This window comes from Stigmatopora argus, chromosome 24 (genome assembly GCF_051989625.1).
Source record: "Stigmatopora argus isolate UIUO_Sarg chromosome 24, RoL_Sarg_1.0, whole genome shotgun sequence".
In the NCBI taxonomy this organism is placed as follows: domain Eukaryota; kingdom Metazoa; phylum Chordata; class Actinopteri; order Syngnathiformes; family Syngnathidae; genus Stigmatopora; species Stigmatopora argus.
The window spans coordinates 2,048,701-2,075,338 of NC_135410.1; the positions used below are offsets into that span (position 1 = coordinate 2,048,701).

At 41.1% G+C, this 26,638-nt stretch overlaps 1 protein-coding gene and 1 long non-coding RNA gene across 4 annotated transcripts in view; one reads left to right on the top strand and one right to left on the bottom strand.

The window, feature by feature from the left end:
* Positions 1-13,317, top strand: part of LOC144069317 (uncharacterized) — a 37,682-nt gene extending 24,365 nt beyond the window's left edge. The window contains exons 3-4 of the long non-coding RNA XR_013298443.1: positions 11,294-11,909; positions 13,113-13,317. This is a non-coding gene — a long non-coding RNA (uncharacterized LOC144069317). The remainder of the gene's footprint in view (positions 1-11,293; positions 11,910-13,112) is intronic.
* Positions 3,907-25,405, bottom strand: sirt5 (sirtuin 5). 3 transcript variants are annotated; one of them, XM_077594578.1, is made up of 9 exons: positions 25,169-25,405; positions 23,878-23,978; positions 23,670-23,803; positions 13,636-13,861; positions 10,027-10,114; positions 6,992-7,045; positions 6,803-6,926; positions 4,394-4,509; positions 3,907-4,308 (listed from the first exon to the last, which is right to left on the bottom strand). In XM_077594578.1, the coding sequence occupies exons 2-9, from the start codon at positions 23,963-23,965 to the stop codon at positions 4,236-4,238; spliced, it is 903 nt and encodes a 300-aa protein (XP_077450704.1). In that variant the 5' UTR covers positions 23,966-23,978; positions 25,169-25,405; the 3' UTR covers positions 3,907-4,235. The 3 variants fall into 3 exon arrangements, with proteins under 3 accessions (XP_077450704.1, XP_077450707.1, XP_077450706.1); XM_077594581.1 differs by lacking the exon at positions 25,169-25,405 and adding an exon at positions 24,604-24,999; XM_077594580.1 differs by lacking the exon at positions 25,169-25,405 and adding an exon at positions 24,575-24,998.
* Between the last annotated feature and the right edge of the window lie 1,233 nt (positions 25,406-26,638).

Here is a 26,638-nt window from a genome sequence, read left to right on the forward strand (position 1 = left end):
ATTCTCCGTCCCGTGTGAGAAATTTGCAATTGCATGCGCGCAGAAAAACGCGCAAGACATGTACCTGCTTGCAGGTGCAAGCTTGCACACACATTGCGAGCAATTCTCCATGTCTTTAAGGTCAAATGCTGTTTTTGTGTGCAGTGCACGCACATGCCAGCATGCATAATCTGTGTGAGCACAGAGTGGCTAATTATTGGTCGGCACACTCAGGGCTTGTTGATTGGCTCATGCATTTCCCAACCACATTGACCGCACGCATTGCGCACCACTAATTGCGATCGTTATCTCGTACTGATTCAACAGGTCACAGAAAAACGAAACGGTGGTAAGACTGAATTTTTGGGAGATTGATGCTACCCACTGTCAGGTTCACCTATAGGCATTCCCAAATGCACGCACAAATAAAAGAGACAGGAGACTCATCTGTGGTTTTCTTGCAAGAGAGAATCGAACTGACGCGCCTTCGTCCAAGTTCATTCTGGCGTTAGACACATCTTTTTCCTGTTTATTAGCTTCAAGGACCCTAGTTACAATAGACATCTCAGCTCAAAGGAGGGGTGTGAAAACAGGCGTGAGAGGTCAATAGTCAAGGACCCGAGTTACAATAGAAGGTTTAGTTTTCAAAACAGATGAAGGTCATGTCGTGCCAACGGATCTTCTCCATATTCCAGCTGTCCAAGAGGATTGACCTTCCTGTTGTTTAGTCTAACTCAGGAGCAAGCATTTACATGGTTGCAAGCCAGTGGCGGGCCGTCAGGGCCTTCAAGGCCTTCTCTGGTGGCCTAAGAAATATCTGAATCATATTATATTTTGTCCATCAATACTTATTATTCCAAATGGTCTGTTAGCTTCCTTTCATTGCTTTTCCCCCTGGTTGCACTGCTTCCAGATGTGTGTTTTCATATTGAAGCATTTAACCAATCACATTTCAGCCATTATTTGTTGCCAGATCAGATCTGCCTCAAAGCCTTCACAATCAGTTCTGCGGGGTCTGCTGCATTAAACAAGACTGTTGCTTTTAACCAATCAGATTTCGAGTTGGCAACCCCACAATGATTTTTCATAGGAGTTAGCATTGTGCTGGCAGGGATACATCATTGCTTTCACCAACTATGATTGGCTAGTAGGCGGGCCAAAGCCCGGATGTGGAGGCAGACAGAGATTGCAAACTCCACCCACAATGGCTGACAGATTTGGTTGCTGATTTGTTCACAAATCTTTTTTACAGACGGACTTTTCCAGAAAAAAATGGACATCATTAAGAAAGGGCGGTCAACTCCGAAGCTAGCAAGCCTGTTACAGCCGGGAAAATGGTGTGTGCGGCACTTTCAGTGCGCTAACTTAGCTGCACAACCAAATAGAATATTGTTGTGTTGATTTAAAGCCATTTTCAAAATGGACTATGCCGGAAATATGACAGGACAGGCTCGACTTTCATCATTAGCTTCGATGGCGATAGAAAAGAAGGAATAAAGAAAGGAGGATGGATATTGTGTACAGTTAAAAAGAATTTTTGGTGAGTATAATATGGCTATATTCCTAAATAATATTTCAATTGTGGGCCCGGTTCTGATATCTGAAAAGCTCCAGTGTTTTTATTTAAGCTCCCGTGTTTGTATTTAATCACTAAATGCTGCTAGGATGTGGATATTACCCCAGTTTAATTTTTGCCGTTTCGCCATTGACGTCCATCGCTGTCTTTTCCCGAGGAAATCACCCCCTGGCCTGGTTGTAATGTCTCAAAAGCTCCAGTATTTGTATTCAATCAATAAATGCTGCTAGGAAGTGGATTTTACCTAATTTTAGTGCACTTTTTGTCATTTCACGTATGGACGCATCAACGTTCATCACTGTCTTTTTACCGGGGAAATGATACTCCGGGCCCGGTTCTGATGTCTAAAAAGCTCCAGTATTTGTATTTAATCAATAAATGCTGTTTTCGGCTGGATTTTACCCCATTTTCGGGCAATGTTTGCCCGTACGCCATTGACGTTCATCGCTGTCTTTTCCCGGGAAAATCGCACCCTGGCCTGGTTTTAATGTCTGAAAAGCTCCAGTATTTGTATTTAATCATGAACTGCTGCTAGGAAGTGGATTTTACCCCATTTTTGTGCATTGATTTATTGATTATTTTTTATGTCGCAGCTCTAGCTGCAGTAGAGGTTTTATAGCCATAAAATAGTTTTTGAGGGTTGGATTGATACGTTGAAGGCGCTACGAGAAAATGCACCGACCGCCACTGTTGCAAGCAGATGTACTATACTTTTCTAATGTTAATAAGCTAAGTAAAGCAAAGAGTTCTTCATTCCAAGCTTCATTTTCGAGCAAATATATAATAATGTAAGACTAATAACCCTAACACCCACGCTTCACCTGTTTCTGACGACCATAGGCACAGCATCTCCACTGAGTGCTTGGAAAACATTTCTTACACACAAATCACTGTTTTTGGGATCGTGAATTTGTCGCCCATATCATTTCATCAAACTTTCTTATAGTTTTTTTTCTTTTATGAGCGAATTGATTTCATCTTGTAAATCCATGAAACACAATTTTCTTCTTGATTTGGGATGGGAACTTTGGGACTACAACCCTGACCGCTTGGACGCGGTATGGGAATCATTTAATGGTTATTGGGCAGATTATGGCTATTAGAATCTGATGTCGATTTTTTAAATTGTTTATAGATTGGAAACGATGCAAAAGCACCAAACATGCATTCATTCATTTTTTGAACCGCTTTATCCTCACTAATGTCGTGAGGAATGCTGGAGCCTATCCCAGCCGACTTCGGGCCAGAGACGGGGGACACCCTGAACCGGTGGCCAGCTCATCGCAGGGCACGAAGAGACAGACAACCCCTCACTCTCACATTCATACCTAGGGGCAATTTAGAGTGTCCAATCAGCCGCTAAACACTCAGGTTATCGCAAAAGGAAGACTTTTTTATTTTTAACTTAGCGAGTTAAAGATGTTTTTGTTAACGTGCAAAAGATTTAATGGCGGGAGTTGAAATATATTGCAATAATTTTCAATTATTGGTTCTACTGCTAAAATTTAAATTATTTTTTTGCAGCTAAAATTAAAATTGATTTACTTGGTGAGACAAATTAATTTTTGGCACAAAAAATATTTTTTTTATTTTTTTTTATAGATCTGTAAAACAACTTAAGGAGCAGGTTACCAATTTAAAGAAAATAGGTTTATTACCAGACTGCACAAATGGGGAGAGCTCAAACAGCATGATCGCTCACAGTCTGTTGTCCTTGCAGCTCTCAGCGAATGACAAGTGTGTGAGTCTTATATACAGGCAAAACTGACAGTTGTCAACAGGACTTTGGACAGATACCTTTCAGTCATTTGCAGGGCAAAAAGTAATTGATCAGTGTCGGACAGTTGAGTGTTTCTGCTGACATGTCAACTCAATCACAAGACTAAGATTGATTAATCAGACAGACTGTTGAGTGTTTATGCTGACATGTCAGCCATTCACAGTTTGTATGAGAACGATGCTTTTATACTCACAAAAAACTGATATAATCTTACATTTTTTATCTAAAAAAAATACTGAAATAGAGAATAGGTTTGGGTGCTTTATGAAAAAAAAAACATTAAAAATGTTATTTTTCACAATGATTATTATCAACTATACTATACCAATTGTATTACTGGTAGTCTTCATCAGTGGGGAAGCTATACCAACATAAAAGACCACAAATATAGGCACAAATGGAACTAGATATAATCATGGGCAGAGGAATTAATATAACGGCGGTTGAACACTGCCACCTAATGCTAAGCAATCTGTGCATTACAAGAGACTTGTGATTGGTACGGCACAAGCCAGATTTTTAAAGGCAAACAAATAAAGCATAATGTTTCTCTAACAAAAGACTATCAGCAGAAAGGTCAGACAGGTATTTATTACCAAAATATGTATACTTTTTTGCAGGGACACAGAATTGACTGAATTGGCACTGGTTTTATTTCTCCACTGGTACACAATAACAGTTGAATGCTTTTCTTTTTTGTGATTTTAATATTTTACACTTCCCATGTGACTACTTACTAAATAGATAATGTAAGAATTCTTTAAAATATGAATACTATAAGGAATTTCTATTGGAAAAGTTATTTTCGAAACATGCATTGTGACATCAAATTTATTTATATTTCTCATGTGTCATGTTAGGAATTATTCAGCATTAAGCCATCATTTATGTCGATAATTGTCACTGTTTTTCAAGAGCATGGGGGCTCAAGGCAGCGGGCAAGATCATCCCACACGGACCCTGAAAGTGAAAGCTAAAAACACATAAAAAATAAATAATCAATACTCTAAATAAAAATAATTTACAGATCTTAAGACACTAAGAAGAATGAGACCCACTTAAAACGCCTGGTAGCCGGTGTTTCGTCTAGATTAAACTCTGCTACAGGTACGCCTCTTGCCGCCACCTTAGGTGCAAACATGGCCGCTGGATATACCACAGATGACGTGCCAACCTATGTGATCGAAATGTGTTTGTTAGTCAGAAACGGGAGAATCGGTGTGTATCACAAAGGGTGAAAATGTTGACAACGGTTAAGAATTGGCCATAAAGGACTAGAACATCAGCAACATGAATATTAACACATCTGAATTAACTCTTGGTGTAGTATCACATTTTTCACTCAGGTATACGTTTTAATGATTAAAATGATCAAAACATGGATAGGATTTAACACATTTTATTATGTTTCTAATTGCTGATATATTAGTTGTATCTCCCCATCCATCAAAGCTTTAAATTTACACAATCGGGCATTTAAAAAAAGAAAGCGATAGACGTCCAACCACATTAAAAATTACTTGGACGTCTATCACTTTCCATGGCACAGAAACATGATCAATCACTATCTGCCTCCCCAGTTCAAATGGACTTGACATCCGTCGCCATCAATTAAATTGTCATGTAGCAGTCAAAGCTATTCTTTCATTGACAGCATGTAGTAGATAGGCAGTGTCTCTTTTGAATAGTGCATAAACCAAATTCAGCAAGGAGTGTAAAACCAATCCTTTTATATTTTTGATGAAAATGTCATAGGCCTGAGTGGGGCAGTGAAGACTCGGCTTTGCCTGCGGAAGCGTTCCAAATGTGGGCTCTCTTGAGCCACAGCCATAATGAGCTGGACTCAGCTGTGTCCCTTGTAGCTTTCTTCAGCTGTTTTGACTCCAGTCCTATCCACTGGAGGAAATAGCTCACTGATCTTCCTGGAAACCCTCGACAGCCAACTTCGATGCGGAATATCGATGCATGCCAGCCTTTTACGGCCGATTCGTCAGTCAAGTCCTGGTATTTAGCATTCTTTAGTTGGTGTGACACATCCAGTCTCTTTTCCCACGGGACTGTGAGTACGACTATAATGTTTTTTGTGCTCCTGGACAGCAGAACCATGTCAGGTCGAAGTAAAGTCACCACCACATCCAATGGATAGAAGGGTTTTAGCCTTTGTGCTAGCCTTCTGAGTTCTCTCTCCCGCTCTTACGAAAGTCAACAACCAGGCTCAACCTGCCAAACGATTGCCTTTGGGAGGTTGAGCATGGTTGTTGTTGGCACCCGCTCCACCCAGCTTGCAATTTCTGCAAGCAAATGCTTGTGACAAGTGCATCGTACTATTTGTCGCATGTCGCTTATCCCCAAAAGAGACACAATTTTTCACCTGGTCATGCTAGTTCCATATAAAATAAATTGTACGTCAGCTACGTCGTCTCTGTGTGTCTTGCCCATTACTCAGCGGCGGTCCGTGAATTTCCTACCGACGCCATCAGCTGTCTGAATCAATCCAACCCTCAAAAACTATTTTATGGCTATAAAACCTCTACTGCAGCTACAGCTGCGACACATAAAAAGCATCAATAATAACCTCATACAATTGAAATATTATTTAGGAATATAGCCATATTTTACTCACCAAAAATCCGTTTTACCAGTACACAATATCCATCCTCCTTTCTTTCCTCCTTCTTTTCTATGGCCATCGAAGCTAATGCTGAAAGTCGAGCCTGTCCTGTCGTATTTCTGGCATACGTTTTTATTCAATTTAGTGCTGAAAAGGTCCGTTCCCGGTTATGACAGGCTTGCTTGCTTCGGAGTTGTCCGACCTTTCTTAATGATGTCTAGCTTTTTTTTCTTGAAAAGTCCGTCTTGAAAATGGCTTTGACAGTAAATCTGCTAACAAATCCATTTCTTCTCCTCCTTCAGCCATTGCGGTTTGACAAAACCGCTATTAAATCAACACAACAATATATTTGCTTGTGAAGCTCGCTCCAGATACAGTTTGGTAGCTCTGGCTAGTCCACTCCATCACTAGCCAATCATAGTTGTTGAAAGCGATGACGTATCCCTACGCCTGCGAAAAGGCAATGACGTATCCCTACGCCTGCGAGAAGGCCTTGGTGTCGCCAAATCAAATTCTGATTGGTTAAAGCAACAGTTTTATCGACGCTTGTTTTATGCAGCACAGCCTGCAGAACTGATTGTGAAGGCCTCAAGGCAGATTTCTGGCCCTGGCAACAAATAGCTGAAATGTGATTGGTCAGATGCTTAAATATGAAAAACCACATCTGGAAGCAGCGTAACCTGGAGAAAAGCAATGAAAGGAAGCTGACAGACAATTTGGAATTATGAATAAGTATTCATGGACAAAACATAATTAACATCAGTCTGTGATTCAGATATTTTTTTAGGCCAGCAGAGAAGGCCTTGCAGGCCCTGACGGTCCACCACTGCCATTACTGCTTCACACAACCACTCACCACTAAACAGAGGTCACATTTATCCAGCGCTTCCTCTGCTTGAGTTAGCACGTTTGAATCAAGAGCTTCTCCAAACCAAATCACATGTGGTCTTAGCAAACCAGAACACCCTGCTTGTTCACACCTGAAAACACACGCTGGTTAGAGTTCTTCTGAAAAGGGCAGAAACTATATGTAAAGACTTGCTACCTGGGTAGGTCCTGGAGAGGGATCTGAGCATCATGTGTTTCTGGGTCTGGAGCTCTGAGGAAAAAAATGGATGCATATGGTTAAACATAAATAATTTTCAAAACATTTTTGTTTACTTTCACTGCTTCAAAACATTTGCATTTGCTGCATGTGTAAGATAAGCCCATTCAACCAATGAAAGTCCTTAGATTGCCTGAGGCTCATGTAATTACACCACTACTTCATACATAGGCAAACCTCATTTTCGAATGTCCCAGACTTTGGACAAATCGGAGTTCCAATGAAAATTTTGAGATTTTTTTTGCTTCTGATTTCGAAAGAAAATTCATAACTCGAACGCCTCTGACAAAAGCCGGAACAAAAACATAACACGCGCGGCCCAACTATTTAACGCATGACGCACTTTGTTATTGTGCATAACGCAACCTCTGTACACAGACGTCTCCCGTTAGTGTAATGTTTTGTTGGAGATACAGTTGTGGTCAAAAGTTTACATACACTTGTGAATAACATAATGTCATGGCTCTCTTGAGTTTCCAGTTATTTCTAAAACTCTGATTTTTCTCTGATAGAGTGATTGGAACAGATACTTCTTTGTCACAAAAAACATTCATGAAGTTTGGTTCTTTAATGACTTTATTATGGGTTAACAGAAAAAGTGATCAAATCTGCTAGGTCAAAAATATACATACAGCAACACGAATTAGCAATTTTTGTGACTAAGGAAGTTGTCAGTGAAATGAGCTTCATAGCATGGCCTCTTAACTTCTTGTGAGTGATTATGAGTGACTACAGCTGGTGACTTCTCTGAGGCCATTTAAATAGGGCTCATTGGATGCAAACGCCCACAAACGCTACAATGGGAAAGTCAAAGGAGCTCAGCATGGATCTGAAAAAGCAAATCCTTGACTTGAACAAGTCAGGAAAGTCACTTGGAGCCATTTCAAAGCAGCTGCAGGTACCAAGAGCAACAGTGCACACAATTGTTTGTAGGTATAAAGGGCATGGCACTGTTTTGACACAGCCACGATCAGGAAGAAAACGCAAGCTATCACCTACTGCTGAGAGAAAATTGGTCAGGAGGGTGAAGATTCAACCGAGAATCACCAAAAAGCAGATCTGCCAAGAATTAGAAGCCGCTGGAACACAGGTGTCAGTGTCCACAGTCAAGCGTGTTTTGCATCTCCATGGACTGAGAGGCTGCCGTGCAAGAAGGAAGGCCTTGCTCCAAAAGCGGCACCTTAAGGCTCGACTGAAGTTTGCTGCTGATCATATGGACAAAGATAAGACCTTCTGGAGGAAAGTTCTGTGGTCAGACGAAACAAAAATCGAGCTGTTTGGCCAAAATGCCCAGCAATATGTTTGGAGGAGAAAAGGTGAGGCCTTTAACCCCAAGTACACCATGCCTATTGTCAAGCACGTGGTGGTATTATGCTGTGGGGCTGTTTAGCTTCCAATGGAACTGGTGCTTTACAGAGTAAATGGGATAATGAAGAAGGAGGATTACCTTCAAATTCTTCAAGATAACCTAAAGTCATCAGCCCGAAGATTGGGTCTTGGGCGCAGTTGGGTGTTCCAACAGGACAATGACCCCAAACACACATCAAAAGTGGTAAATGGCTAAAATAGGCTAGAATTAAGGTTTTCGAATGGCATTCCCAAAGTCCTGACTTAAACCCCAACGAGAACTTGTGGACAATGCTGAAGAAACAAGTCCATGTCAGAAAGCCATCAAATTTAACTGAACTGCAACAATTCTGTCAATAGGAGTGGTCAAAGATTCAACCAGAATCTTACCAGAAGCTTGTGGATGGCTACCAAAAGCGCCTAATTGAAGTGAAATTGGCCAAGGGACATGTTACCAAATATTAGATCACTTTTTTTCTGTTCACCCATAATAAAGTCATAAAAGAAACACACTTCATGAATGTTTTTGGTGACAAAGAAGTATCTATTCCAATCACTCCATCAGAGAAAAATCAGAGTTGTAGAAATAACTGGAAACTCAAGAGAGCCATGACATTATGTTCTTCACAAGTGTATGTAAAGTTTTGACCACGACTGTACGTATGTGGCTTGGGCATTTTCCCTTGTGTGTCCTGCCATGTGATTATCCATTAGTTCCACCTGCTGTGTCTTTCCTGGTCGCCTTCCCTCATGTGACCTAGGTATTTCAAATTGTCTTGTCAACCCCTGTCGGTGTATTTAAACCCTGTGTCTCTGTCAACCCTGTATCGGAGTATTGTTTGTGTTTGGTGTGTGTTATGTTGGTGAGCTTCCTCCCTTTATGTTTTTCCCCAATAAGTTAGTTTCATTGTGTTGTTACTTTGTCCCAGTTTTTTTAATTTAAGGCTTTATTTTGTGGAGCACCATGTCATTAAATTTTGCATGAGTGCACCAGCACTCAAACAGTAAGGCTACTGGTGCTGAAAAAAGGAAAGTTGTGAGTACTGCGAAGCCTGGGGGCCGAGTTGCTATAGATACGGCAATACACTGCCCCGCTTAGCCGCCTCTAGTACTAAAGCATACATATATTTCTTAAATTAAATCATTATATAAAGTATTTCAACCATACATGAATTTCCACTAGGCAGTTTTTTTTATCAGGAAAACATATTTTTAAAAAGTTTTTAAAAGCCTATTTTTTAGTCTTGGAACGATTATTTCTTTTCCATTAATTGTAATTGGAAAAATCGATTCAGATTTCAAACAAATAGAACAGTCTTCTGGAACAAATTGTGCTGGTGAACCGAGGTATGACTACATGTATAAAAAATAAATTATTACAAAGACAATACAACAATATTTTATGATCAGCTGTATTTACAAAGTCATACTTTGCAATTGAAATAACTTCAACATGATTATTTCCTCAAACAATATAGCAGTACTAAAATTTCTAATACTGTCAACAATTTGGTTTTCAAATTCTCTTTAATCAGCCTGCTATCTCCAATGCAGTGCTATAGCAGAATACAGACAAAAAGTGGGTGTGGGAAAACAACTCAATTACCCTTAATATAAATCTCACTTACCCTTTGCCTTTTAGAGCAGCACAAATGGGGCTCTTGTAATTTGCTGCTTCATGATTGCAACTTATACAGCATGTTTTAAACAGACTTCCTGAACAAGAAAAAAAGAGGACAGAATAGTTAGGACTTCAGTCCAATTTTCACAGATTTTTACGTGTCAATTTAATGATAGAATCCGATCAAAGAATATTCACCTATCGAAATTGTACAAAAAAATAATAATTCATGTGATGTTGCAATCAGCGATCATGTCAGAAGAGAACAGAAGCCAGCAGACAGTGTATGGCTCAATAGAATGAGTATGTAGATGAGTTTTAACGGTTTTATCATTGATTACTCATTATTGAAAATGGGTCTAAGTAGAAACTAAGAAGAGCATGAGATGTTACCGTAAAAGTTCAAACCAAAGGCTGAAGCACCATAACCCTGCAGATATTATGATGGAACCCACATTTAGCAACTGTTGTTGCTCACTGATGGGATGTAAGGCCTGTGTGAGGGAGTGGATCTTGAATGCAGACCACTGCCTTCAGTGCACAGAACTTGACTTTGAGACCAGCGTAAAACATACTAAGGGTCTAGATGCTGCCTTGGCCTGGATTAAATCAATTCAATAACTCCAATAACTCCAATTGTATCTTTATTAATGTTCCCTGGTGGTTCCCTGCTGTTGTTTGTGCAGACAAATCCTGTTAATACAAGAACAACCTGGCTAAATAAATGCAAATACGTATTACAATTTAATGTGTGAAGTTTTGTCGAGTTTAATAATGTAGCTCTTTACATGGTACATATTTTGGAAATTGTTTGAAATGTAAATATTCCACAATCTCTTTAGACCAGTGGTTCTTAACCTTGTTGGAGCTACCGAACCCCACCAGTTTCATAGACGCATTCACCGAACCCTACTTAAGAGTAAAATAAAATGTTTTTTTAATTTTTATTTTTTGAAATTCAAGATATTTAAATTCCTCACAGCACTGATTGGCCAAACAATGTCACATAAACATCTGCAAACAGTGATGGTCAAGCGGGGCATGTTATCGTGTATAGACATGATGTGTCGATCTGTCTTGACCTCCGCGGCAGAGGCTCCACCGAACCCATCATCAAACCCCTAGGGCACATGTGTCAAACCGATTCCGCCGAGAGCCGCAGTGGGTCCTGGTCTTTGTTCCAACCGATCCAGTGCCGACATCACACAGCTGGTACCACCGCATCGGCCCTATGATTGTGTCATAGATCTCCTGCTGGGTGCCTCTCTCCCCAGGGGTGTCTATTCAACACATCACAGCCAGAACGGCAGTCACTGGAGAGATACATCTCTGACGCACTAGCCGCAAGGCTCATCCAGTCATCCTCCTCCCCAGTTGGGGCAGCATTCTTCTTTGTATGGAAGAAGGACGGCTCGCTGCATCCGTGTGTCAACTACCTGGGCCTCAACACCATCACCGTCAAGAACAGGTACCCTTTGCTTCTCATTGACTGAGCTTTTGCTCCACTTCATAGGGACCGCATTTTCACCATTGTCCCTACCTGTTCCGCCCCCACCGCCTCTGCTGACAATCGACGAGGGCCTGGCCTTCAAGGTGGGGCGACCTGCTCCTGGATGTCCGCCACCAGGGCCACGGCCTACAGTACCTCGTCGATTGGAAGGTGTACGGTCCTGAGGAGCGCAGTTGGGTCCCGGCTCGGCAGATCCTCGGCCGCACCCTTATTCGTGATTTTTGCCAGGCCCACCCGGAAGCCGTGTCGCGTGCCAGGAGGTCCGCATAGGGAGGGAGAAGGGGTGAGGGGGTGTCGTCTAGGCCTAGAACTAGAGAGCTGGGTGGATGCGCCAGTCACCCAATCACAGGTTCAGCACCAGATGATTCAAGCAGCATCAGGTGATTTATCACCATCACTGACTTACCATATTTACTCGCATATAAGGCACCCGCGCATATAAGCCGCACCCTGAAAATTGCCTTGAAATTTTTTAAATGTACAATTTCTCGCGTATAAGCGCCCCCCTGATTCCCAATTTTCACCTACATATCCATGGTTTTAATTGGGAGTACAAATGTGTTACTTTGAAGGGAAAATCTTAAGAAAAATCATCAGAAGTGGTATTTGAGAGATACTGTTTGAATCAAAAGCACACTATTAGGGTCAATATCATAAGGCAGTTAATATGCCTGTCTTTGTAAATACAAAATATCAAATTATTCAATTTGAAAGAAGAAATAAGTCTATCTTGATGTGAACCTGATGCTTTCCAATTGCAGAAATTACAATTTTCTTACCAGAAATTTAAGATGTTGTGGCAGCCATATTGCTTCTAATGTCTAAATGTCTCAATTCTTTCGATGGTTCATATTACTCCAATAATTATCACTTTCGAACAAGAAATACAATGGAAAAAAAATCAATATTAGCGAGTTAACTTAGTGATGCAATGTTCTTTGATATAATGAACAGATTTACGGGACATAACCTGCCTTTTAATGAAACCAACGGAAAACATAAGAAATTTATAACAATCAAAGTGGAATTTTGTTTTATTTCAAAATCAAGGCTACTCGCGTCTGGCCAGTCAAAACACGTTTAACTAGGTTTATACGTCTGCAACCTAGGTAAGATGGCAGGACCTAGGTAAGATGGATGTGCCCTGAGTGAGCAGTGACGGGAACGTGTTTTTTTCACGTTTTATGCAAGATACATACGTTTTTTTTCTTGAATTTCATTCATAGACATCAAAATAAATTGTGTTTAGCGTTTCCATTTTGAAATAAATGAAAGTATCGGCCGAATTCGTGATTCATGCGACAACGCAACGGCGCGATCTTGAAGAGACGTCATCGTGTCGCGTCGTCGTGAATTTGCAGTTTTTTTGCATGTCGTGTTTTTATGCGCATATAAGCCGTACCCTCGATTCAGTCATCATTTTGTTGTCCGACAAAAGCGGCTTATATGCGAGTAAATACGGTACTTAAGACACCCAGAGCTTGACTACGTCACTGGATCGTATTAATCGGTTTACTGTTAGTAACTTCTCGCGTTACCTCTTGTTCTTCTTGCCTGATCTCCGACTTCTTGTTTTTGCCCAGGACCACATCTACGTCCACGCATCTTGTACCTTCACTTTGGATCCTTCTACAGACCTCACAGTTCTTGACCTCCACGCCACATTCCCCGACCTGTCTGATCTACACCTCTTGTACCTTCGCCACGGACCTCGCGGCTCTCTGACCACAATCATAACAGAACCTTTCTCTGCGTCATTGATACATTGCCACGCTTTTTAATAAATATTCTTTTGTTGTACAAGCATAAACTATTCCTTGTTTTACATCTCCTAAAATTATTCTGCAACACAATACATGTTTGTTACCTTATTACTCGATTAAACAAACTAATTATTACAATTACTTTAAAAAATCAACAACAAAAGTTATTGACTAGAAGACAAATCTATGAAATGTCCCAAATTAAAAAACAAAAATAGCTGATGTTCATAGTTCCACAGTACAATAATTGTACTTTATTTAGCTATGACTGCCTGATTGCTATGTACTTTCATATTCAGTTATTAATGGGAAATGTAGTTCATTAGGATATTACACTACTCACCATGAATTTCGAGGATATTTTTGGATCCAGCACGGTAGTGAAGTTCATCAATGTTTTGAGTAATGACAGTAACACAACGACCCTGTTTGGACAGACGTTCCTCACACTCTGCGATGGCCAGGTGAGCGGGATTAGGATTTTTTGTAAGCATGACTTCACGACGGTAGTGGTAAAACTCCCAGACACGAGACGGATTCCTTGAAAAGGCCTCAGGAGTGGCAAGATCCTAAAGGGGCATAGTAGAAAATTTCAAGAGAAAATTAAGTTTTTCTGATTCAAATGTTGTCTCATCAATTGGCTGGTAACTACTGCATAGTTCATATTGTACACTACCTCTCGCCCCAAGTTAGTTAGGATATGCTTGAGCACACACAGGACCCCAATGTGGATAAGCGGCGCTTATTAAGCGGTATAGAAAATGAATGGATGTAAGTTCATGGGGAACCCGAGCTTTACAAAAACAACTCCAGTCTCATCAAATCTTTTTCCTATTTTTACCTGACACAAAGACATATTGAAGCTATCACCCACAAAAGCAATGGAGGGGCTGGTAGGTATTTCTCGTGGGACTTGGGGTCTGGAAGATTGTCCTGGACCGCAGGCGGTTCAGGACTGGCTTCCCTGGGCAGGCACGCTGCCCAGACTCCCTGTACAACGCTGGAAGCACGGCGGCAGACAAAAAGGCCATGCAGAAAGTGATTAACACTGCCCAGAGGATTGTCGGCTGCTCTCTGCCCTCACTTGAAGACATTGCCAGCCCTCGTTACCTCAGCAGAGCCAAGAACATCATAGGGGACCCTTACCACCCTGGTCACAATCTGTTCCAGCTGCTGCCCTCTGGCAGACGCTATAGGTCCCACAAAGCACGGACAAATAGGCTTAAGGACAGTTTTTTCCCCACATCCATCAGGAATCTAAACACGCGCTAACATAACACACATTCCCCTCTGCGGTATATGAACAGATGTTTGGTTGGTGATCTGCCTCCTACTAGCTGACTGAGGAAAGGTAAGTGGAAGACAGTGAAAGGTAAGCGCGAGGTAAGCGACCTGTATCCTCAACAGCGGAATGACAAATTACAAGTCCGTAACATACACTTATTAGGTCTTTTGCCGATTAAACGTAGCTTATGGAGAAGCACCATCAATTTCGTCACACGCAGTTTCTGCGTGTGATGACAAGTAGGCTTTTTGTGTCGTGATAATGACGACAGGGCCTATGTCCGATTATTATTATTATTATTATTACAGCAGCTCCCTTCTCTGTTCGACTAATTGTGATGCGTGACCGGACGTTTGGTCGACGGACACTTGGTCCCCGGACGTTTGGTCAAACGGACGTTTGGTCGACGGACAGTTCGTCGAACGGACGTTTGGTCGAACGGACGTTTGGTCAAACGGACGCTTGGTCGACGGATTCGCCGCCGGACATTTCGTCGAACGGACGTTTCGTCGCCGGATTCGCTCACTCTCAAAATTATAATCATGAGAGAGAGATAGAGAGGGAGAGAGACAGAGAGTTTACTGTTGAAAACGATCAACCAGGTAATCTCTCGCTCTCAAAATTATAATCATGAGAGAGAGAGTGTTAGAATTATTATGGGGTGTTTCTATATGTTTTGTAAGCATTTTTAACAAGTAATAAGGCATTTTAATTACTTTTGTATAAGAGTGTCTTTAATTTGAGACTGGGACAAACTCGAGGTCACCCTGCTGGCTCCAGCTTGTTGACATAACACCTCACCCTCCAAGGACTGTTTACTGGGAGATAGACCTCGCAACCCAGCCACCCGGATGCAAGTTCGCAATGATCTACGAAGGACTCATAAATTGTTTTGTCTGGGACACCGGCAGTTTACCTTATAAAGAAATTATTGTGGCTTATCCTGGTTTCGTTCCCGTCTGCTAGCGGGAATATTTTGGTTAACAGAAATACAAAACAGCAAATTAAATGTTTAGCGGGGTTGCCAAAACTGCGTTTTGGTCAGACTCTAAACTTGCCGAATAATGCTTTGATTGCGGGGGGAGCGCTCTGTTTTGGTGCGGCTGAATATTACAATAATTGGCCTTGGGGGTGCTGAAGCAAACTTGAGGGCAGAAATGGGTTTTGCTATGTTATAGTTGTGCTTGCAGCATATTGTGATTATGGGGTCTTGGCAAACTATGATGATATGATGATATAGTTGGATATCGGGAGAGTAATTAATTTAGTTTATTAATTTAGTCTTCTCTAAAAAATAATTGCTCACAGGAGGCACAGGAGGGGAAGCATTGGGCACAAAGAAAAGAGAGCACTTTGGAATTTGTAAACAAAAGATAAGGATGCTGCTTCTGCAGCGAGCATGAAGGTCAATGTCTTTCGAGGTGATAGAAAATCTGTTTGGCAAAGATTGATTTGGGGAAAGCTTTGGAATTGGGAATAATACTATTACTATTATTTTATTTTCTTTTTTGTGAAGTTCAAAGGGCTCTTAATTGAAGAGAGCTAGTTTTGGAGGATAAAACGATATTATTACTGTTTTTGAATGGTTGGCTGGTTAAAGAAAAATGAATGGATTTTTTACAATATTATGGCATATTGGTTACAATTTGTGGGTCCTTTATTAAGCATTGAAAATTGTAATTAGGAAATGCCTAGTAAAAGGTGGATTTCTCTGATTTAATTATTGTAGATTTTTCTTGTGGTAACAGGGAGCTATAAGAAATGGCTCTTATCTTAAGTAAACATAGTATGGGGTGATTTGCAATTTATGTCTTAGGTATTAAGAGTTATTTGGTTGTTAAAGAAATCAGACATGAAATTAACAATGCAGAAATGGCATGAGAAATTTCATGGCATTCATCCAAATTGTTAGGTAAATTGAACCTGGCTGGGGTAGATAAGATAATTGGTTAAGGATAGGCATAGTTTCCCTAGAAGAAACATGGAGCGTCTTTCAGTGCACAAAAGGCGTTCCCTGTTTGACAGGGGGAAAATGCTTTGGTATAGGTCATATTGATGACTATTGGGACGTTATTACTGTCTATTACTTTAGGGGCATACAAATTAAGAATTTAGCCAAAACTTACTGCATTGCAATTATGGGGTTAATACACCTGAATGTTACGGTGATAACGATGGGCAATAACAAGCTTAGATAAAGGGGAATATCTACAAAAAAAAAAATCTAAATTCAGGTGGGGCCTTTCATGGTGGGAAACAAGTGATGAAATAATGTCTATGTTTTAAAAATAACATCTCCAAATTATAAAATATCAACCTTGGAGAAATGCTTTAAGTAGATGGGTTGATTAGAATGGGCAAAATTCGATAACATTGAAAGGGGGTGTAACTTAATCCAGAACATGGAGATAAAGTTTTTACAAACGGTTAAAATACAAAAAGGGTGTGTGTGTGTGTTTCAATGTGTCACAACTTTTCCGTTATTGCATTATTGGCGAATAGTTAATCACAGCCACTCGCATGGCAGTCTACATGCTGACTGACTGGGGTAAGGGGCGGTGGCAATTGAACAAATTTCTATTTTTAGATATGTGGCATGTGAATCTAATACATTAATTATCTAGTTTCTTCAGGCATCAATCTTGATGATTGGGGGAGCACTCTAAATTCCTTGATTATGAGTGCGAGCGTGGATGAGTGTCTGTCTTTTGTGTTTCAATTGGCTAGCCACCAAGATATATCAATATTCTAATATCACGGTGGAATATTTCTGAAATCGCTGATAAGCCTTTCGAGGACGGCGGTGGCAGAGTAGGACAGAAACAAAAAACAAAAGACTTATCTGGGAGGGCTGCCATTTTGAGTCATGGTAAATTTCATGCCTCAAAAAAGGGGGAGGTTATATATTCAATCTATATGCAGATATATGGCAAAAACACGGGCGATTCCCCCTTATGTCAAGCTACAAAAGCTACATATCCATTTCAAAGGATACACATGGATTTTATAGAATATGTGTGGTACATAACAGTCCTAAAACAGATTGGGGAAACCTTGTTGCAGAAACTGGTCTAGATTGGCAAGCTTGGATGACACACGTGTGCGAAAAACCATCAGGCCTTCGATAAAATTAACCCATACGGTGGGGCATTACAAATCATAATTCAGACTGACAAATTAACTTGTGGATCTTTGTCTGACGTTTTTCCTAAGTCCATGGGTAAGAAGGTCGTCAGAGATGGAAACACCCGGATCCGCCATAGTAAAATTAAAATCTGAGATGACCAGAGAATTCATTTCTGCAACGGGGAGTTCCCAAACGGGAGGCGGTAAGAAATAATTGGTTATTGTTGATGGAAAATGCAGCTATTATAAATCAAACCTGTATCAAACCTGTATAACATGTATGGGGGGCCGACCTCTCTTAAGAGTAGTACCCGCACAAATTACCCCTGATTGTGTAAAGGAGATAATGACAAAAGAAGATGTAAGCCCAAAAATGTATGAAATGGAATAATGTCTACCCTGTTACAACGGCAGCAAAGGACAAGCCTAACTTTTCAACAAATGTTAGCGTTTAATCATTTTACCTGCTTAGTCCTCACAGGGCACGGTCCGGCACTGGGAGCGATAAATGTGACGTGGTGTGCCCACGTCCTAAAACAGACTGCACCCCTGATTCCACGTTCTGACCTATGGTGGTGGTGGGGTCAAAACAAATTATACGACTCCTGCCAAAATGACAGCAGGACTTTGTGCCTTGGTCTCACTGCTATTACCAGTGTCTGTTTTTCCATCTACAGTAGAGGAGATACAATTGGCTGCACAGAAATCCGGTATGATGGCGGACCCCTCGCGACGGCATCGCATGGAGAGAGGGTGATCCGACATACATTGATGCGATTGGCATCCACGAGGCGTACCAGATGAGTATAAGTTGGCTAATCAGATCGCAGCAGGTTGGGAGTATATTTTTCTTTTAATTACTCTAAACAAAAATGTTGATTGGATAAATTACCTGCATTACAATGTCCAAAAACTTGGAAATTATACTGAACAGGGATTTGTGGCGATAAAGGAACAACTGGCAGCCACTAGTCTGACGGCGTTCCAGGATCGTGCAGCGGTTGAAATGCTTCTTGAAGGAGCAGGGGGCGTATGCAACGTTTGAAAATGTTGCACTCAACAACACGCCCCCCACTGGGTCCCACACCAGGGCCAACGATGGCCTGCAGACCCTAAACCGCAAGATGAAAAAGCATCTTGGAGTAGAATAATGTCCGCTGACAGATTTGTGGCCTCACTAATAATGATTTGGCCTAATTATTAGCCTTTTTGCTACGATTTTGACATTATGTGGGTGTTGTATTATTCCCTGCTTAAGATCTTTGATGAGCCGACTTATAACCACTGCGATTGCCCCTACAAATTCTAAATTGCATGAATTATATCCCCTACTGAAACGTGCTGACACTAACAGTGAATTCCAGGAGCATGGTAATTACGAGGATGGATTGGACGAAAATGATCTTGTCTTCTGCTTTTCAGACCTGCCGAACGAGTAGGGCCTAAGCGGGTAAAATTAAAACAGCCAACGGTGATATCCCTCTCATTTTGAATTTGTCATAAAATGAATAACAAACATATAGTAAAAGGAGGGAATGTTAGAATTATTATGGGGTGTTTCTATATGCTTTGTAAGCATTTTTAACAAGTAATAAGGCATTTTAATTACTTTTGTATAAGAGTGTCTTTAATTTGAGACTGGGACAAACTCGAGGTCACCCTGCTGGCTCCAGCTTGTTGACATAACACCTCACCCTCCAAGGACTGTTTACTGGGAGATAGACCTCGCAACCCAGCCACCCGGATGCAAGTTCGCAATGATCTACGAAGGACTCATAAATTGTTTTGTCTGGGACACCGGCAGTTTACCTTATAAAGAAATTATTATGCTTATACTGCAAATTCTTACGCAGGTGTTTTTCTTTCAATGGCAATTGTTTAAATCAGATTACATTTGAATGTTTTGGTTATGTGCCGCTAAATGGACCGAAGAGTATGCCGCTCGTCAGAATGCACTGTGGACTAAGACGGCGTCACATTGCATCTCCTTCGAAGTTGTAAGCAGAGTTTGTTGAAAGATGTTTTTCCTTTTTTAATTAAATATTACTAATAATGATTTAAAAGGTTTGAATCATTATTCTAACAGAGAGTGAGTTTGTAATTGCATTGACAATGTAAGAGCATTAATATCTAAATATCTAATATCAAAATTATCAATAAGTTGCATATTATTGGCGTGTGTGTACATGTTATTTGTCGCCGGATTCGCCCGCTCGCCCCGACCCCGGATTCACTCGTATTGGCGTGTGTGTACATGTTTTTCAAACTATGGCCCACAGGCCATATACGGCCCGTTAGGTTTTTTAATCCGGCCCGCCGACGTTGTCCAAATTATAGTAAAAATCAATGACCTCATTCATTTCCCTTTGCCCTGCAATACCCTCAATTTCCCGATAGATGGCGCACTAGTCTAGACCTTTGTTGGAGTTTAACTTGGAGAACAACATGCCGCTCGTCACTCTCAATTTAAAGACTGCTTTCTTTGTTCTTAATGTTGAAAGTAAATTTGAAAATAAATTTCTACCTTCAATTGTGTCTTTTTTCTTACCAGGTTTGATAAATTACATTGCGTGTCCAAATGCTGTCAAATTTTAGTATCCATTCTGGCCCGCAAGTCAAAAAGTTTGCCCACCACTGGTATAGACACACTTGCCTCTTTTATACTATTATTGTCCCAAATTAAAAACATTATCAATAAGATACCATTGACTGCGGTAGACGTCCGATTCATGTTGACTGAGGTGCAGATGCTTTTTCTGTTATTAGAGCTCCATCAAGTGGATATATAACGCAGCAGTCAACATGAATCGGACGTCTACCGCCGTCAATGGCAGCCGGACGTCTGGCTGCCATTGATGGCGGTAGACGTCCGATGAACCTTCATTCTCTCCATAACTTGCAATACAGCAAGGTTTTGAAATACTTGATATAGTCATTTTTATCAAACAACGCCAGTCAATGGCAGCCGATGTGTTAAATGAGTGCTCTTATAGATAATTTTGATATTTCAACACCTTGTTGTATTGCATACACACCTATAGATGATCGTAAAGGTTAATTTCTCGGCCGGCGGTCCGGTGGTGTGTGCAGCCGCGGTGCTTGCCGGCAACGAGAGACGTCTGCCCCGCAACCCGGTCCCGGTCGGAACAGGCACAAGTTTTTTTGGAAAAGCATGCCTTCCCGAACATTTTTATTAAAAGATAACTGAACGTGCAACACATCATCATCATGTGTGAGAATGCTGCTGCCTATATTTTGAGAGATTCGTTTATAAGAGACAATGGTGTTTTTTTTAAGTAGTTTTGGACCCGAGTAGTACAGTTATCCATCAAATATCGCAGACAATGGACCCAAAATTCCAATTTTTTAAATTTTTGGCGTTTATATCAAGCAGGGAGGAACTATTTTCACTGTAACTACAGTATTTAAAGTACAGTGGCACCCCGACATATGAGCAATTCGAGACACGAGTAAAGTTTCGAGCATATAATTATCTCGAGATAAGAGACTAATTTTGAGATACGAGAAAGCCAGGTGGCCAAGACATGAGAGGCTGTTTATGATTTTAGCGCACTGTCTTTTTTGCCGCATCTCTTTTGTGTATAACAGATATCTACGAGCACTGGGCGGAGCGTTGTATCTTCCCGTGTTTTTTTCCCCGTTAGTCAATGCATATTACAAAGTGAACAACTATGGATCCAAAGCAAACAGGTGGAATGAAGAGTTGTGCAAAGAAAAGGCGAATGTTGACAATCAATATTAAGCGCGAAATAATTGAAAAATATGAGAGTGGTGTACGTGTCACGGAGCTTGCTCGGCAATAGGAGAGGAATACTTCAACGATATGCACCATCCTGAAGCAGAAGGACGCAATTAAGGATAATAGTTAGTCCAAAGGACTAACTATAATTTCCCCCCGGCGCAGTGACATTCATGACGAGATGGAGAGCCTTCTTTTATTATGGATAAAAGATAAACAGTTAGCAGGAGATAGCGTGGCTGAGTCAACTGTATGTGAAAAACCCAGCGGAATTTACATGGATTTAATAACAAAGAAAGGATCTGAAAAGGGGGAGCCTTCAACACCTTCAGAACCCTTTTAAGCGAGTCATGGCTGGTTCGAAAATTTTAAAAAAACTCGGTTATTAGACACGGGGAAGCAGCAAGGTCCAATTCAAAAACCGCAGTGGAATTCAGGGTGGAACGGAGGAGAAAGGTAAAAAAAAATAAAACCAAATTAGAATTCAGTTTTGTGTAAAGTTAGATTAAACGTATGTTTGAGTGTGTCTGTATATATTAATCCAAGTTAATTTAAATTTGTTTGTTCTGTTACGAGTGCGTTGCCGTGGAAAGTCTCCCCCCTAAACCCCCCTAAACCCCCCCTCTCTGTCTCTCTCTCCCCTCTGCGAAATCCGTCCAATTTTAATATACTATTAAACACATTTTATCACTATTAAACCACTAGTTATGTGTTACTTTGTTGGCGAATTAGAAGCAAAAAAATTCCAATCCAATATCCTGTTTTTGGTGTTTTTTCAGACGGTTGGAACGAATTAATTTGTTTTTAGTTCATTTCAATGGGAAATGTTCGTTTGAGTTACGAGAATATCGACATACGAGCTCAGTCCCGGAACGAATTAAGGTCGTATCACTGTACCCCATTTATTCGCATATAAGCCGCTTTTGTCGGACAAAAAATGATGACTGAATCGAGGGTACGGCTTATATGCGCATAAAAACACGACATACACGGGAATCAGGGAGCGGCTTATACATGAGAAATTGTAAAATTCAACAATAATTTTAAGGGTGCGGCTTTTACGTGTGGCGGCTAATATGCGAGTAAATGCGGTAATTACATTTTTTATATACATTATATTTATATATTAATATTGTATATTTAGATATTAATACATTACAGTCTTTTGACATGCTTATAGCTGTAATCTCATCTCATCTAAATATCTGAACCGCTTTATCCTCACTAGGGTTGCGGGGGGTGCTGGAGCCTATCCCAGCTGACTTAGGGCCAGAGGCGGGGGACACCCTGAATTGGTGGCCAGCCAATTGCGGGGCACAAGGAGACAAACAACCATTCATGTTCACACTCATACCTAGGGGAAATGTAGGGTCTTTAATAAATATACACTTTTTGATAATAGTACTTGTGTAATTGTATATATGTATAGGCGTGAAAACATGTATTGTGGTAGTTAAATGGTAATCCAACTTCACGGTTTTTCGTTTATCGCGGCAATGTCTGATCTACATTAACCGCGATATTCGAGGGATTACTGTACATCCATGGAAACTCAGCGTTGTCTTTTTGTGTCTAAGCTGATTTTCTAGCTTCCTGCACTTGCAAACCATGGACTCGTCTCTTTGCAGGTTCAATTTTTGGGGGTTTAACCAAAATGCATACCTTCATTATATTTTTTCTTTTCTTGCAAAGTTGAGGGTCATTATTGGTGTCTTATTTTAGCAGTTGCCTATTTACCTAGGAAGAGTCTGTAGTCCTAAGAGGTGATGAGTTTTAACCACATACACTAATGGCAAATACCAAATTCCATTTCTTTACAGGCCCTCTCGCCATGTTATTTTTCCATTAACCTGTCTAAAATGATCTACAAGTGGCCACAGTGGCTGCAGGTTTTCATTCGAACCGATGAAGAAGATACATTTTCACCAATCTGGTGTCTTAAATGTGTAATCAGTTGATTGCAGTTAGGTGCTACTTGTTTCAGAAGAAACCTAAATGTTTAAACTGTCTGTGCTGGATGAGATGGAACAAAAACTTGCACCCACTGTGGCCTTTTGAGGAAAAGTTTGGACACTCATGAGCCAAAGACAATCCTTTTTGCCAGGAGCTACTTATATTGATTAGTTAATAAGCTACATTATGTTCAAATTTAATTTGTCTTCATCTGATTAGTATCATTTATCAAAGAAAATGTGTGGATGCATACCTGAGCCTGCCACTTTCTCCAATAGCCACCCTTGCCTCTGAAGGTGGGGACTCCACTTTCTGCACTCACTCCTGCTCCGGTGAGGATGACTATATTAGATGCCTTGGAGAAGTGCTCCCTAAAGGCTGCCAAGTCTATACAAAAAAGCAATTGAAAATGCCCGTTATTAGTTCTCTGTTTTAGAAAGTCCATGTGACGTAGCTCTTACCTGAACTGGGTCTGGTCATGCTTTGGCTGAAACACCCCTTCCTTAGAAGGGCATAAAGGCCTCTTGAGGTGAGCTGGCGTACAATCATCAGGTTTCAATGACTAGGGGACAAGTGGCATTGCTGTCATAGCTCGATTGCAATTTCTCAGTCAAGAAGTATCACATTATAATTCATAAAATACCTGAACTTTACCTAATCTGTACCTATCAATACTACAGACAGTATTAAGCATTATCTTAAGGGTTTCAAAGTAACCTGTGTCAACATTTGTCCTTTGACAATAGCAATGACACCACAATAAACTATTGTTTTGACAGTAAATGATTATTCCTAGATACATTTTAATTAGATTAGAGTTAAATGGTCTACATTCCAAACAATTGTGCCATTTAACATATTGTCAAACACCATTTTAAAATCATCCAGAGAAGTGTAAATTCCACTTCTTATTCAGTGACTGGAGTTTTATGTAATAGTTGGGACTGATCAGTCTGTCATTTGACCATAGGACAGGTATGATGTTGCTATGGTAATTATGTAGCATACCAGTCAACTTCTAAGTTGTTCCCATATTTTATCCATTTTTTATCATTTCAAATTGTGTACGCCGTATAACGACTTTTGAACAGGGATTTAAAAAATAAATATATATAAGTCCTTTTTTGTAAGGGCGGACCACCATTCACACTCACTCACCCTAGGAGCTATTTAGTGTCCAACCATACCATGAGGAAACTGGAGTGCCAGGAGAAAACCCATGCTTTTACACTCATCAGGTCCCAATTAGCCTAAATATCAAAGAGAAAATAAAAATGCATGCCTTGCAACAGTTTAGGTCTTAGGGGGTTAAATTGCCCTGCGTTCTTCTTATTTTTTTAACATTTTACATGGATTTTGCGTGAATCGCATTCAATCCGGAAATAGTCCGGAAATGGGACAAGAGCACCCCTGAACCGGGGTCGAAAGAGGTTGGCCGCCCTGACGTCGTGGACGCAGCCAATCCTGTCCGACCTGTAAAGCGCGTTTTCCCCGATTCTGTTGACCGAGCTGGGTCGTATATTCACTCGCAACAGCGTATGCAATATGACAGAGAAGAATAGAACCGTGATTTTTTATTTTATTTTGGAGGGTGGGGGGAGAAAAGTCAACGCTGCTGTTCTCGCACTTGTGGCAACTACGCTCAGTTCGGGTGGAAGTCATAATGGAGCGTACACAATTTGAAATGATCAAAAAACGTATAAAATACGGGAAAAACGTATAAGTTGACAGGTATGCTACTGTGCAACTCACCAGCGAATGGGCACTCCGTTCGGCACCGACAAGCGCTCAAAAACTGTCCCCGGTTTGCACCCTTCTCGCCTGCGTCCTTCTCCGTTAGTGTAGAAAGTTGCTGGACAGGATTGCCAGATCTCCAGCCCAATCACACCGTACCTCCGTACAGTTCAATTAAAAACATGCCCATAATACAACCTGCCCTCCGCTGTATTATCATATGATAAATAAAATAAAATAAAAAGTATCAGCGTTGGGGAAAGTAACTTCCTCTCGCGATGGGCATCATGGGAGATGTAGTTCTTAGTCAATAATAAAACCATAACGTATGATATTTTCGTTTCAATAAACAATTAATTACCAAATATAAAGCCGTTTGTTTAGTCATTATGAAAAGAAAACTGCAAAACATGTTTGTCTAAGTATAACTGAGAATATTTTCCAGCGCTGAGTCCGAAGTGCATTCTAGGAATTGAATTGAATTGAATGCTTTTTTATTGTCATTACTCAAATATAAGGGGTATGAGGTTTGAAGCTTCCACCACGTAGTGCAAAATAACAACAACAAACAGACAAATACATAATAAATACATAATCTCTCTCTCTCTTTCTCTCTCTCTCTCTCTCTCTCTCTCTCTTCCTCTCTCTCTCCCTCTCTCTCCCTCTCGCTCTCTCTTGCTCGCTCTCTCGCTCTCTCTCGCTTGCTCTCTCCATCTCTCTCCTCTCTCTCTCTCTCTCTCTCTCTCTCTCTCTCTCTCTCTCTCTCTCTCTCGCTCGCTCGCTCTCTCGCTCTTTCGCTCTCTCTCTCTCGCTCTCTCTCTCTCGCCCTCTCTCTCTCCCTCTCTCTCCCTCTCTCTCACTCTCGCACCCTCTCTCTCGCTCTCTCTCTCGCTCTCTGTCTGTCTGTCTGTCTCTCTCGCTCTCTCTCTCTCAGAGCACAACGAGACGGACAACCATGCACACACACTCATTCCTAGGGACAATTTATAGTGACCAATCAGCCTACCATGGGTGTTTTTGGAATGCGGGAGGAAACCGGAGCACCTGGAGGAAACCCGCGCAGGCCCGGGTAGAACATGCAAACTCCACACAGCAGAAGACACTTTCGCTTGCCACTCAGATAAATGGCGGAAGACAGGGGACTGTCACTCAACTCAGCAGCAAAGAAGAAAAATGGCAGGCGGGAAATAGAGTATTCTGAGCGGAGTGGACGGCCGGGAGCCTTCGTGAGTGTGGACTTTTTTCAGAAATGCGTGCCCTAGGTCACCTTATAGTGGACGCCGTCACCCTTAAGCGAAAATAGAGCTCACTCAGGGGACTGGACGGCAGGGAACTTCATTGAAAGTGGATTTTTTTAGGGTCACGGGGGTTGCTGGAGCCTATCCCAGCTGACTTCGGGCCAGAGGTGGGGGACACCCTGGCCAGCCGATCGCAGGGCACGAGGAGATGGAGAACCATTCACACTCACGCTCATACCTAGGGGCAATT